Source organism: Haliotis rubra, unplaced genomic scaffold, assembly GCF_003918875.1.
Source record: "Haliotis rubra isolate DU_JTF1 unplaced genomic scaffold, ASM391887v1 Scf122, whole genome shotgun sequence".
Lineage (NCBI taxonomy): Eukaryota > Metazoa > Mollusca > Gastropoda > Lepetellida > Haliotidae > Haliotis > Haliotis rubra.
The window spans coordinates 205,271-220,168 of NW_025765137.1; the positions used below are offsets into that span (position 1 = coordinate 205,271).

The following is a 14,898-nucleotide window of genomic DNA, read 5'->3' on the forward strand; positions in this document are numbered from 1 at the left end:
AACATGCAACAACATGAGAAACGGAGAGCTTACAAATTATTTTGTGATATTGGGAGTAGAAGGAAACAGACTGCAGCGACTCAGGGACTTCAGCTTTCTCCTGATGTGTTTCAGTTGGACTTTGAACGTGCATCTCACAACGCCTCCAGTATTGTATTTCCAAATACTCAGCTTCGTGGCTGCTTCTTGCATTACACCCAGTGCATCTGGCGTCGCACACATCTTGGCTGAACATTCAGATTACTTTAGTGCAGATATAAAGGTGTTTTGGCAAGAAGAAATAACTGGACTCATCTTTTATATATTTATTACTTATACACCTGCAGAAATTACTTATTTATATAAAACACACACAAATATATTGTGTGAGCTTTATGAAATATATGAACAAATACGCTATATTATGTGACATATGATACATGCATGTTGTTATATTGACTGAATAAATATATTGTCTATATATATCACACTCTGTTTTAATTAGTTTGTTAATTCGAGAACACTGGGAGTGAAGTCACTCATGTAGAACATCACCTCCCTTTTCCCGGGCTGTCGACAAGTATTTTGGACGGATTATTTCTTGTTGTCGACAGTCCGGGCATAAACCGTGAGGAGATGCCGGAGTCTGCTTATGCTTACAAGGTAAAATAGCTGCAATGTTAAATAAACAACTAGTGGTTTTGAATTTTACTGCCTTTAACCTTCCAGACAGACAGGCAGATATTTTATTGAATTCTCACCTCATGTAAAAGTACAGATATATACACATACACATAATATACATAATTTAAGGGTTATGAGGGACTATAATTAAGGTAACCTCCCATTACCCCTACATGCCACTACCCCTACAGCTTATAACAACATAGTTTATGGTCTGTTGCATAACTAATCTCCTGCCTGTTACCTATTCCATACAGTGGACTGGTCCACTTAAGATGCACAACATGACACAAGACAGATTTTAAAAGTGACTTTAATACATGTGTTATCACAAAGTACCACATCATTGAGATCAATTGTCAAGTTTTTCAGTCTATTTACATTCAGTGTTTTAATCATCTCATCTCATATCACATCAGGATAAGAGAAAAACCAAATTATTACATTATCAAAAGTGTGACCTTAATACATCACACATTGAGATCAATAATTGTCAAGTTTTTCAGTCTATTTACATTCAGTGTTTTCATATCATCATATAAGGATGAACAAAAGATCACATTATCACAAGTGTTTCATATCAACATATATATGTTGTCACGATGTAGTCGTTGAAGTCGCCAGCTCTTGGGACGTCAGGAGTGTCATCCATGGCTTCAATCCAAGTGTCTTGGACCGCGGCTTGAGGAAGTAGAGGTAGTCCAGCTGCTCTCCTGATCCACTTGGTGACTTCGGGGTTTTCCTTGTAGGCAACAGCTAGTCCAAGATCCTGAACCGTCCTCCAGATGGCTTGACAGAAATGGAAGAAACAGCCCTTCACGTCAGCAGTGGGAAATTCTGTTTCTATGGCGTGGATTGCTGCTAGCTCAAAATCGGTCTGGATGCAGGCAGGATCAAGCGGTCTGTTGAGTCTCTGCTGAACTTCATCCTTGAGCAATCGGAAGAGTCTGGAGTAGGTTGTTGTCTGGCGGTCCGGAAGAAGGGCGAAGATGAGGGGATATGTTGAGCTGCCACGTCTTGCATGGATGATGTATACTTGATTCCACAGTGCAGGACAGGCTGTGAAAGTTCCATCCATGTAGAGGTTATAAATAACATCATCGTTACCGACCTACATAACTACATTCACGGAGTTGACTCTCGTACAAGAGGATAATCTAATAACAACATTGCACAAATAAGCAATATTCCAGCAATATCACGGCGGGGGACACCAGAAATGGGCTTCACACATTGTACCCATGTGGGGAATCGAGCCCGGGTCTTCTGCGTGACGAGCCAACGCTTTAACCACTAGGCTACCCAACCGCCCCATATACATATACAGTATAAGTAAAATATGCTACGACAAGTCGCTCAGCGACCTATCAGAGACATCTTAAAACATGCAAGTAGGCTACTCAAACACAAGTATAAAAATAAAACAAAATACAGCACTATAAAATGGTTATGTAAATAAGCCATATAATATTTCACATGACATGACACAAGATACCAGACAAGGACCTGAACACTTTCAGTTATGTTACGCCGTACCAGGTAAGTCTTAAGCCGGGCCAGTAAGTGCGGGAGGATAGCCTGAAGTCATGCCTGTAGCGAAACCACAGGCAACAAACCTTGCAGCAAAACTAACCCCATCTTCGATAACTCCAGGGTATACTTTCCCTGGAGTTATCGAGGATGAACTAACCCGTGAGTATGATTTGAAGACATGTCAACACAGGACGAAAAGTCGGAATGTACGTCACTGAAACTTACAAAAGGAAATACATGCTAAGATCGGATTTGTGTATGTTTTCCGTTAACTTTTCGGGCGCTTATTTTTTTATATGAAGCTAACCTTTGAAACATGTGCATATCGTATATTGCCGTATGGATGTTGCAGTGTTGTATATATGTCTGTATGTTACATACTGTTTGAGAGGCATACTTGAAGTTGCAATTGATTATCATCTTGTTTATCATCCATTGTCATTGTACGTACGTACGTATGTATGTGTGTATATATCATTCTCATGATGATCACATTGACAGTGTGAAACCAGTTAGAATTGAAGAAATTAAATCTGTACCAAGGATCTTCAGACTTCTGTCTTTTATATGTATATATCTAGTGTTAAACCCCAATTAAAGTTATACATCCTTTTGTTGAGTTAACGTTTGTGAACTTCTTCAGTCAAGGACTTCATTAAGCTAATTGTATTTGGAAGGGGTGAATTTGCATACCTCTTGGTTCTACAGATGATTTTTTTTGTAAATACAATCGGTTTCTAAGATGCAATTACTTATCTCAGCAACTGTGTCTAGTACTATTTCAGTTAGATAATCTGGTGCCATGCGGTTGTTCATTAGGGATCATTTCTGGAACTATTAATTCATCAGGATTAATATATTTCAATATTGTGGTGTTTTAGTCGCTTAACCTTTAATGAATATATTGAAAATAATCTGGTGCATAGCACTTTGGTACAATTGTGGTCAGATAGCACGACACATGGTGAGATAGTGCCTGATCTTGCTGTCTGTATTGGCCCCTTGAAATCTACCCAGGTATTTGACAGCTGTATCTCGTGTATCCACCACGATGACAGTTGACAGTTGCCACCCTTTCTCCAGTTGATTACTAAGTGCCAGCTCGCTGTGGAAGGAAACATGAATTGCTGCAGGTGTCACACGCATACTGAGACCAACAAAGATGGTTTGAGTACCGACATTCAAGAAACACCATCAGTGAGTGAGTTTAGTGTCACGCCACACTCAGCATTATTGTGCGGAATATTGATTATTAAATGTTGTGACTAAAATAACACAATATTGAAATATATTTATCCTGACGAATAAATAGTTCCAGGGGCCAAATCAGTGAGCCTGACCACCTGCTCTCTCTCGTTAGGACAAGCATGGGTTACTGAAGATTCTAACCTGGATCTCCACAGGTGAAACACGATCAGGGCAATCAGGATTCCAACAAACAAGTGATGCAACTCTGCACAGAGAATTGACCTGCTTCAAGCAACCCAACATAATAATAGACAACATTTTCTTCCAAGATGACTTTATTCATAGTTCTCATTACAAACGTAAGACTGCGTAAAGTTACAGTCCATGAGGTCTGCCAGAAAACAGGGCAAAGAAGACAAGTAAAAAGAGGTGTGTTTGGTAAGTCACTCATGTATTTGTTTTAATCAGTACACAACAGACAGCATCAATGCTATCAATAATTTACAAGTCAAGGAGGTCCACAAAAAACAGCTGATATATTTTTTTCATGCTTATGTATTCATAAAGCCCATCTTTTAAAAATTGCAATTACCATTATAGGAAGAGTGTTTGTTCGGGCAATCTCAAAATAAAAATTATCAGTGTAAAATTCATAAAATGTGTGAAGACTTATCACCAAATCTTGGATTTCAATGAAGGACAGGAGTTCAAATTAATAATAGTGACATGATATCTCAGTACAAAAATACAAATTTCAGTTTTACAAAAATATAATAAAAAATACACTGCTAGCATGACTACAGCACCCTCAAAAAGTTCATGTACTTTATAACTGATCCACACAAGAACACCAGTTTCAGGAATGTCTCATTTTACAGAATTTGTTAATGTTATATTTTAGTAAATTAATATGTTTGATCCCAATCTTAAAAGGCAGTGGTGTCGAGTGACTTAAATTTTACTATAAATGTTACAGTCATTCATACTAGCCTTGTTTGAAAATTTGAATATGATTGAAATATTTAAAACTAAAATGAAACAACATAAATATCACTACATATTTCCTGACTGTGTGAAATAATCTGGCTCTGGCTCAAAGACAGGACTGATGATGCTTTTTGACCCCACTGGTGTTCTTGGAGTGGGGCTCAGAACTTCTGCAACCTGGGAGATCTCTTCATTCAGAGTGATCTCCCCTGACAGTGGCCGGTTCCAAGAATCCTCATAAGGGTTCTGGATCTGCTGCTTTCTTGAACCTTTCATTTCCTGAAAATAGAAATGTGAAAATATTGCAATAATCACATAGATATTCCACAAGGTACAAATGGATAGAATAATACACAATATACATAAAGCACATATTTTTTTCAGCCAATGAAAATATTTCACCTTCATAAGATGACCAACGAAAAAGTGGGATAGAATTGACCTTCATTAACACATGCTTGTTGTAAGAAACAACTACTGGGATTGGGTAGTGAAGCTTCTGACTTGGTTGATGCATGCCATCAGTGCCAAATTGATGAGTTAGATGTTCATCATGTCAGCCTCTGATTCAAGACATAAAACAACAAAAACGCTTGCCATCGAGCTGAGAGAAACATGGAATAAAAACAGTGTAAATACTGTAGAATTATCATCTACAAAGGCACTAATATTTAACAAATAAGTGTGGTTTCCTAGGAATTGTCTCCAAATTATAAATACCCTGCAGAATGTTGCCAATGGCAACACATTCCATCGCTATATTGCACTTAGCTGAGATATGGAATTCATTTCACTGACAGCTCTGACTAATGACTTGGAAAACCTATGTAATTTCACATAAGGTTCTGTGAAGCCTACAAATAACAGATTGCTTTACAAATATTCTAAGCCAATATATAAATATAATAAATGGTGAAAGATTGATTGAAATGAAGGAGTTCAATTACAACTGAACACAGGAATGTTACTACATATGTGTGTCTGTGTCTGTTTGTATGTGTATGTATATATGTATATTTCATAATTCAGGACCCGTGAAGATCCAGTCTTCAACAACACATGCTTGTCCTAAGAGGCGACTAGCGGGATCGGGTGGTCAGACTTGCTGACTTGTCACCGTATCCCAACTGCACAGATCGATGCTCATGCTGTTGATCACTGTATTGTCTGGTCCAGACTCCATTATTTACAAACTGCCGCCATATAGCTGGATTATTGTTGAGTGCGGCATTAAACAACCAACCAATCATAATTCAGGAACTGTGTTGCTTTTAAGGCTAGCTGTTTTTAAGTGAACAAAAACATCTGGAAATGTAATGTAACTGAAACTGAACTACACACAGGAAAATGTTTGAATCACACATGACTGGTATGGAAAATCTCCGAAACATTACACTTTCAGAACAAAATGAAATCATAAGATAGAAACTATGTCGATATCTCTATTGTACGAGGACCCGTGAAGATCCGGGGTAGAATAAGTCTTCAGCAACCCATGCTTGCCACAAAAGGCGACTATGCTTGTTGTAAGAGGCGACTAATGGGATCGGGTGGTCAGGCTCGCTGACTTGGTTGCCACATGTCATCGGTTCCCAATTGCGTAGATTGATGCCCATGCTGTTGATCACTGGATTGTCTGGTCCAGACTTGATTATTTACAGACCGCCACCATATAGCTGGAATATTGCTGAGTGCGGCGTTAAACTAAACTCACTCACTCACTATTGTACGAGACAGGTTGATTGCAACATTACTTTGTGAAAATACATATATCTATGTCCTGATCCAGAAAACGTTCATAGCATTACGACTGATTGTAATTCTATACTTTATCTTGGGATTACGGATGAAGTAGTGCTACAAATTCTTTGATGATGGGGTCCGTGGCTATCGAGTTAGACTCAATAAGATTCATCAGATATTTAGTCTGGTACATCACAAAAACAGGACAAGTCTATCTGATTCATTACTAATCACTGACCGATGGGACAGAACGAATTCTTCTCTGATCAGGAGTGGTGGTACCACAGGTGGGGTCAGGGCGTCCACCATAGATTACCCATGATGCACCTGAATCCTGGGAATGTCGCCGGAATGGTTCATCCTGTACAGTAAAACAAGTCTTCTTGAAATAATAATAATGTGAAATATTTTCAAAATGAAAATATTTAAAGAAGAAACTGTCAAATCATTCATTTAATTTTTTTTAATTTCACAAAACAAAATTTATAAATTTTAATATTAGTTTATATAACATGTTATACTGAAATGATCAAATAGGGCCTGGGGTTACTTGTTTCTCATTAAACCCATAAGAAGAAAAAAACCACACACACAATTTTCTGCAAAACTTACACTATGAAGTAAAGCCAGAATTCAACCAAACATAAATGCATGTAAAAACTCACCAAGGAAAGCTCATCTCCATCAGAATCCTGCAACCAATAGCATGTATGTTATTAATCTCTTCACAGACATTGCATTTCTATCAAGCTTTAGTATTGAATGGCAGTTAATGTCTCTAATTAAAGCGTGTGTCAGTATCACACAGAGATGTATTGCTGGCATACTACGATTTGAAATATTAATCAATACACTTTACACATTGCCCAACTTTACACCAGTTATGAGTCATACTGGATCGGAATTATCAAATTCAGAAACTAGCTCTGTCAATAATCTGTACAATGAGAGTCACCCTTTCCCTGGAGGTGATCCTCAATCTTGTAACAGGGGCTGATGACAATCAAATCATTGACATTATTTAGATTTTTTTTTTTAATTGGTAAAAAAAATATTAAAAAATATCAGAAATTAGCAGCTGATACCACTGATCGATTAAGCTGTCAGCTTATATGTATCACGTTCTGACCACAGCAAAAACAAGCAAAATGGCAACAATGACAAAGTTGTAAAAAATGTGGGGATGAATTAAAATGGGTCCATTTCAGGCTTAAAAACATGATCAGAAAATTGCTGATGTCATCACTGTTCATACACTGTGACTCTCCTGTGAAATATACAGCAGGAACCAAACATTTAAATGTGGCAGGTTTTATAAATTACAGATGAACAACAATGCACATGCAGTGGCCATAAAATTTCCGAATAGGGATTCAAACGACAGATCTGATTCGAAGTTGGACGCCTTGTCCACATGACCAAAGACGTTAACCCTGTCAGCATAAGAATATCTTTTATGGGATGACCCCACGCCCTGCTCAACACATAATATATTGTGGTACACATTGTAATAAAATACTTATCCATTGACCAAAATGGTCACTCAGAATAAACATCTTTACTGCATTACCTGGTAAGCCTGGTTTACAAAAGCAGTGTCCTTTCCTTCACTACTAGTCTGGCTACCGGCCCGGCACCTCAGTTTCTTGAAACATGTGGACCACTTCAGACGGCTGAAAGGTGAGAGAGTGAGTTTTTAGCAACCTACCTGCAAAATCACTGCAGCGGACATGAGAAATGGGCTTCACACATTGCACCCAAGTGGGGAATTGACCCTGGGTCTTTGGCGTGACAAGCGAACACTTTAACCACAAGGGTACCCCACCACCAAGGTGAGTAAGAAGCTGAGTATATTATTTTACTTATATCATAATGAATGAGATTTGAAACCAAAATCATATGTTCCTGGCATGCCTAAGGTATTGGGGGAAAAAAAAGAGAGACAGGTGCACCCACATTCTTTGGTATAGAGTGTTGCTTCTAACATTGATCACTGGATTGCCTAGTCTATTCATGATTTTTATAGGCATCATCAAGCATGAAAACAAGCAAGTAAAACATTTCGTGGGATTGACAACTCAACTTACCCACGTTTGACCATAAAGATGTACCATGCCAGTACTGATATTATGACAAGCAGGATCACTGCCAGAACTATCAGCCCGATCATCCACGACTCAAAGCCATCACAGTTCGGCTTGTTTTCTGGACATGCACAGTAGTATCTGTTGACATCGTTATAGCAGGTATATGGCCAACTGCAAGGGCTGCTGAAGCACTCGTCCACATCCTGCTCGCATCGACTCCCCGTCCAGCCCGGTGCGCATGCACAGGTGTAGTAGCGGTCAAAACTTTCAGCCCTTCGCTGGTCGTTGCATGTGTACAGACTCTCGTTTCTGCCTGCAGTCAGATAACAGTTAATGTTTTTATATTTTAACAGACCTGTGATCTGGGTTATAAGATCTTCATCATTCTGAACTTACATTAGCATGTTCCTCATTCGGAACTTACATAAGCGCATTCAGTTGCTCTGAACTCACATAAACATGTTAGTCATTCTAAATTACATGAGTGTGTTCAGTCGTTCTCAACTAACATAAACATGTTAGTCATTCTAAATTACACGAGTGTGTTCAGTCGTTCTCAACTAACATGAAACCCATGAAGATCTAGGTTAGATCTTCAGTAAACCATGCTTCTTGGCAATTAACGGGTTTTGGGTGGTCAGGTTCGCTGACTTCGTAGACACATGTCATTGTATCCCAATTGCGTAGATTCATGATCATGCTGTTGATCACTGGATTGTCTGGTCCAGACTCGATTATTTACAGACCGCTGCCATATAACTGGAATATTGCTGAGTACAGCATAAAACTAAACTCACTCACTCGCTCACTTGCTGAACAAACATGAACATGAGGTTCTTGAGACGGGTTTACTCCCAAAAGTTAGGCGGCTGATTTTTTTTGCTGGCGCTTTGGTGCCTGACTCATTTGGTGTCATTTTACCTGATGAAGGGGCAAGGATTAGCCCAGAAACGTTGAAGAAAAAGAAGTTGACATCCATAATATTTTGTCTTAAACATGAACATGTTCAGTCGTTCTGAACTTACTTGAACATGTTCCGTCGTTCTGGCAAGGCCTGGCCATGACAGCCAGTCTGACTGTGATGACATCGGAGTAGACTCCCGCCTTATCCTGAGTGTACATCCGGACCTCGTCGTACCCAGTGTAACCAGTGTCTGGGATGTACTGGAATGTTCTGTATATCCAGCTGACTGCAGTGGGGGAGTGAGGCAGAGACAAGTTGGAGCAAAGGATGCCAGTCTGGAAGAAAGTTGTGGCATGGAACATGGGTGGGAAAACAGGAAAAAGGTGGAATGATAGGTGAAATGGTGTTTAAACTTGTGTTCCAGATATTTTCACTAATACAAGTGATATGCCGACATGAGTGTGTTGCTGCTTGTACTTTTCCTTCTGAGATATAACATGGCTATGCTACTGAGACACTAAATCCATATCATATGTTGTTATGCTTCAATTACATCCCTCATTTTGAAAGAGGGAAGCTTAATATAATAAACTCAGGTTATCAAGTGTTCGACTAAATGAGCAATGATCCAAGCTTTGGTGGATGATGTACACCTGTAGCCAAGTCACACATTGCTATCATCCAACCCTCCTTAAACTGCTGAAGTCAGCATCAGGTGCCCAGGATCATTACCCTGGACCTACAACAGGCAGGTCAATATCCTAACCAACCCGTGAAGATCAAGGTTAGAATTGATCTTCAGTAACTCATGCTTGTCGTAAAAGGTGATTGATGGAATTGGGTTGTCAGGCTGGCTGACTTGGTTGACACGTGTCATCGTATCCCAACTGAGTAGATCGATGCTCATGCTGTTGATCACTGGACTGTCTGGTCCAAATTTGTTTATTTACAGACTGCTGCCATATAGCTGGAATATTGCTGAGTGTGGCGTAAAACTAAACTCACTCAATATCCTTACCGTTTCTGCCGAGCAGTTTGGCACCTGTGCTGACTCGTCATCATATGTGAGCGTCCCATTGCCGGGCTGGGTGAAGTACATTGTCAAATTCTCAGCAGGGTCAACGTCATAAGCACCGAACATCCACTCGTAGGTGATGGAGCTGTCGTTGACAAGGTTTTGCTCGATTAGTGTCTGCAAATACAAAGACATACATACAGGGACATGATTCACATAAATCTCAAGGAATGTATTGTGTGAATGCCATCAACAATCCCGGCAAAATTATTTTTACCAACAATACATTGGTTCTACAATATACAGGTTTGAAAAGAATGTGTGATTTGTTTGTGGCTACCGCTGGACTCTGGACACCAGAAACGGGGTTCACACAATGTACCCATGTGGGGAATCGAACCCGGGTCTTTAGCAGACATTTTAACAATTAGGCCCCTTGTTCTGAAATGAAGATAAAAAAATGGTTGGCACAATCTCATGTATTTTGTCGTTAACCATGCCTTGCCCCACATCCACTCACCATGATAGGCGCAGTTGGGTCAGCCAGAATGAGGCTAACTCCTCCACTGAAGGCGAACACGCTGGGAGCATCGTTGTCTGCTGTGACCTGGATGGCGATGATGACAAGGGTGGAGGCGGCGGGGATGTCCACAACATCCACCTCGTAAAGGACGACCGGAACAGTAAAGGTTCCGTAGTAGTTCAAGGCCGGTGTGAAGGTCAAGCTGGAAGGAACATGAAGCTGCATCAGACATGGCGTGAGTGAGTGAGCTAGTTCTTGAGTGAGATATTATTTTTCTATCAGTTACTTTGAAAATATTTCCACGATAAATATATGATACCGTAGCAATTTTTACTCACATTACATCATCTCCTACTCACACCATCACATCCCCTACTCACACCATCACCAGCCCCTACTCACACCATCATCAGCCCCCACTCACACCATCATCAGCCCCCACTCACACCACACCAGCCCCCACTCACACCATCATCAGCCCCCACTCACACCATCATCATCCCCCCACTCACACCATCATCAGCCCCCCCTCACTCACACCTCACACCAGCCCCCTACTCACACCATCATCAGCCCCCTACTCACACCATCATCAGCCCCCCACTCACACCATCACCAGCCCCCTCACTACACACCACCACCATCCCTCACTCACACCATCACCAGCCCCTACTGACACCATCACCAGCCTCCCACTCACACCACCACCAGCCCTACACTCACACCACCACCATCCCTTTTATCACTTCACACCATCACCAGCCCCAACTCACACCACCACCATCCCTCACTCACACCATCACCTACACCACACCATCACCAGCCCCCACTCACACCATCACCAGCCCTAACTTCACACTCACATCCACCACCATCCCCCCACTCACACCACACCAGCCCTAACTCACACCACCACTACCATCTCACTCACACTATCACCAGCCCCTAACTCACACCATCACTCAGCCCCTACTCACACCATCATCAGCCCCCACTTCTCACACCATCACTATCCTCACTCCACCTATCACTCAGCTCCCTACTCACACCATCACCAGCCCTAAATCACACCATCATCAGCCCTCACTCACACCCACCACTTATCCCTACTCAGCACTCACACCATCACTAGCTCTACCACACCATCACCACTCCTTCACACTATCATCAGCCCCACACTCACACCATCACCAGTCCCTCTATCACACCATCACCATCCCTTCACACCATCACACCATCATCAGCCCCCACTCACACCATCACCAGCCCCTCATTCACACCATCACCAGCCCCCACTCACACCATCATCAGCCCCCCACTACACACCATCACAGTCCCCACTCACACCATCACCAGCTCACTCACACCATCACCAGCCTCTACTCACATCCCCTTCCACACCAGCTCACCACTCCACCCCACTCTCACACCATCACCAGCCCCCACTCACACCATCACCAGCCCCCACTCACACCACACCAGCCTTACTCACTCACACCATCACTCCTCACACTCACACTCACCACCAGCCCTAACTCACTCACATCACCTACTCACACCATCACCAGCCTTAACTAACACACACACCATCACCAGCCCCTACTGACACCACACTAGCTCTCATCCTTACCACACACAATCACCAGCCCCTACTCACACCACACCAGCTCCAACTAAAGCACACACCACCATCCCTTACTGTACCTCTCTACACACCAGCTCCTAACACTCACACCACACCAGCCCCTACTAACACCACCACCACACCAGCCCTATCCTTTTTACTTCACACCACACCAGCCCCTACTCACACCACAACCATCCCTACTCACACCATCACCACCAGCCCCTACTACACACCACAACCATCCCAACTCCACACCACCCTACTACACAGCCCCTACTCACACCACCACAAGCCCCAACTCACACTCACACTCAGCCCTTACTAACACCACCACTATCCCTTACTCACACCACACCAGCCCCTACTTCACACCACACACCCTTTCTCTCACACCACACCAGCCCTAGTCACACCACACACACCCCCTAACTCACACCACCACCAGCCCCTACTAACACTACATACCAGCTCCAACTACTACACCATCACACCAGCCCCTACTCACACCCACACCAGCCCTACTCACACCACACACACCACAACCATCCCTTACTACACACACCACACCAGCCCCCTACTTTCACACCACACACCAGCCCCAACTCACACCACACACACCATCCCTACTTCACACCACCACTCACTCTTACTTTACCTACTCACACCACACCAGCCCCTACTAACACCACACAACCATCCCTTACTCACACCACACACCAGCCCCTACTACACCACACCAGCCCTACTACACCACACCACCCCTACTACACACACTACACTATCCCCTACTCACACCACACCAGCCCCTACTCACACCACACCAGCCCCTACTCACACCACACCAGCCCCTACTACCACACCATCCCCTACTAACACCATCACCAGCCCCTACTCACACCACACACCAGCCCCTACTCACACCACACAGCCCCACTCACACCCAGTGCCCCTACTCACACAATCACCAGCCCCTACTCACACCACCACCATCCCTTACTCACACCATACCAGCTCCAACTCACACCACACCAGCCCCAACTCACACCACACCCAGCCCCAACTCACACCACACCAGCCCCTACTGACACAATCACCAGCCCCTACTCACCACCCTCACACACCATCACACCACACCTCACCATCCCTTACTCACACCATACCAGCTCCAACTCACCACCACACATCCCCTACTCACACCACACCACCAGCCCCAACTAACTCACCACACCATCACCAGCCCCTACTCACACCACTCACCAGCCCTACTGACACCTCACCACCAGCTCCCAACTAACACCACCACACCAGCCCCTTACTGGACACTACACACCACCAGCCCCCCTACTAATACCATCACCCCCATCACTCAGCCCCTACTCACACCACACCAGCCCCTACTAACACCACACACCATCCCTTACTCACATCACACCAGCCCCTACTCACACCACACCAGCCCCTACTACACACCAACTCACACTCACACCAGCTCCTACTCACACCACACCAGCCCCTACTAACACCATCACCAGCACCATCACCCTTGCACTCACACCCATCACCAGCCCCTACTAACACCATCACCATCCCTTACTCACACCACACCAGCCCCTACTAACACCATCACCAGCCCCTACTAACACCATCACCAGCCCCAACTCACACCACACCAGCCCCTACTCACACCACACCAGCCCCAACTCACACCACACCAGCCCCTACTCACACCACACCAGCTCCTACTCACACCACCACCAGCCCCTACTCACACCACCACCAGCCCCTACTCACACCATCACCAGCCCCAACTCACACCACACCAGCCCCTACTCACACCACACCAGCCCCAACTCACACCACACCAGCCCCAACTCACACCACACCAGCCCCTACTCACACCACACCAGCTCCTACTCACACCACCACCAGCCCCTACTCACACCACCACCAGCCCCTACTCACAGGCCATTTGGTGTCAGCGTCAGGTCCCTTGTACTTGCTACATCAGATGATGGGTCGATTCTAAACTTGACTATGTCCCCATCAGGATCAACGCCAGACAGCTGGTAAATCAGGGTGCCTTGAAAAGAAGGCAAAACTCATCAATATAATCCAATTATATACATATTTGTTGACAACCAATTAGGCTAACTTTACACAACAAGGTATGCATCACTGAGTCCATCCTCCAAGTGTGAAATTATTACTCCAGACAGTGATCAGTCTACCTTCAAACTTTATTCTCAACAGCCTAAGAAGTTTACATCCCAACTTGCCTTTCAAGGTACGAGAACGTTAACAATCACATTACCACATCCTACTTGGTACCCCTTCATTGCTAGTTGAACAGAGGGATTCATGTTTGCCCCTGTTTTTTACATCAGTGCAGATGAATGCTTATATTTGAACAGTATCTGTGTTCTACAGGTGTTATACATTTTTAATATAAATAAAATGTTTTTAGCAATATTAACCCCCCCAAAATCAGGCATATTGATATTCTAACAATGCTGACAATACAAATTTCTTCTCAAATGTTCATTTTCATTTTGTCATGAAAATCAATGAAGTCAACAGATCAATATTGATTCAATAACTGACAGGTTAATTTTACAGTGTGGCAGCAAA

The 14,898-nt window shown here is 43.2% G+C and overlaps 1 protein-coding gene across 1 annotated transcript in view; it reads right to left on the bottom strand.

Moving 5' to 3' along the window:
- Positions 1-3,705: 3,705 nt before the first annotated feature.
- LOC124265896 overlaps positions 3,706-14,898 on the bottom strand; it is a 124,597-nt gene continuing 113,404 nt past the window's right edge. The window contains 9 exon segments of the mRNA XM_046700748.1: positions 3,706-4,650; positions 6,353-6,475; positions 6,780-6,806; positions 7,685-7,787; positions 8,202-8,514; positions 9,227-9,440; positions 10,124-10,297; positions 10,641-10,845; positions 14,233-14,350. Coding sequence (XP_046556704.1) covers positions 4,438-4,650; positions 6,353-6,475; positions 6,780-6,806; positions 7,685-7,787; positions 8,202-8,514; positions 9,227-9,440; positions 10,124-10,297; positions 10,641-10,845; positions 14,233-14,350 — 1,490 coding nt within the window. The 3' untranslated portion in view covers positions 3,706-4,437.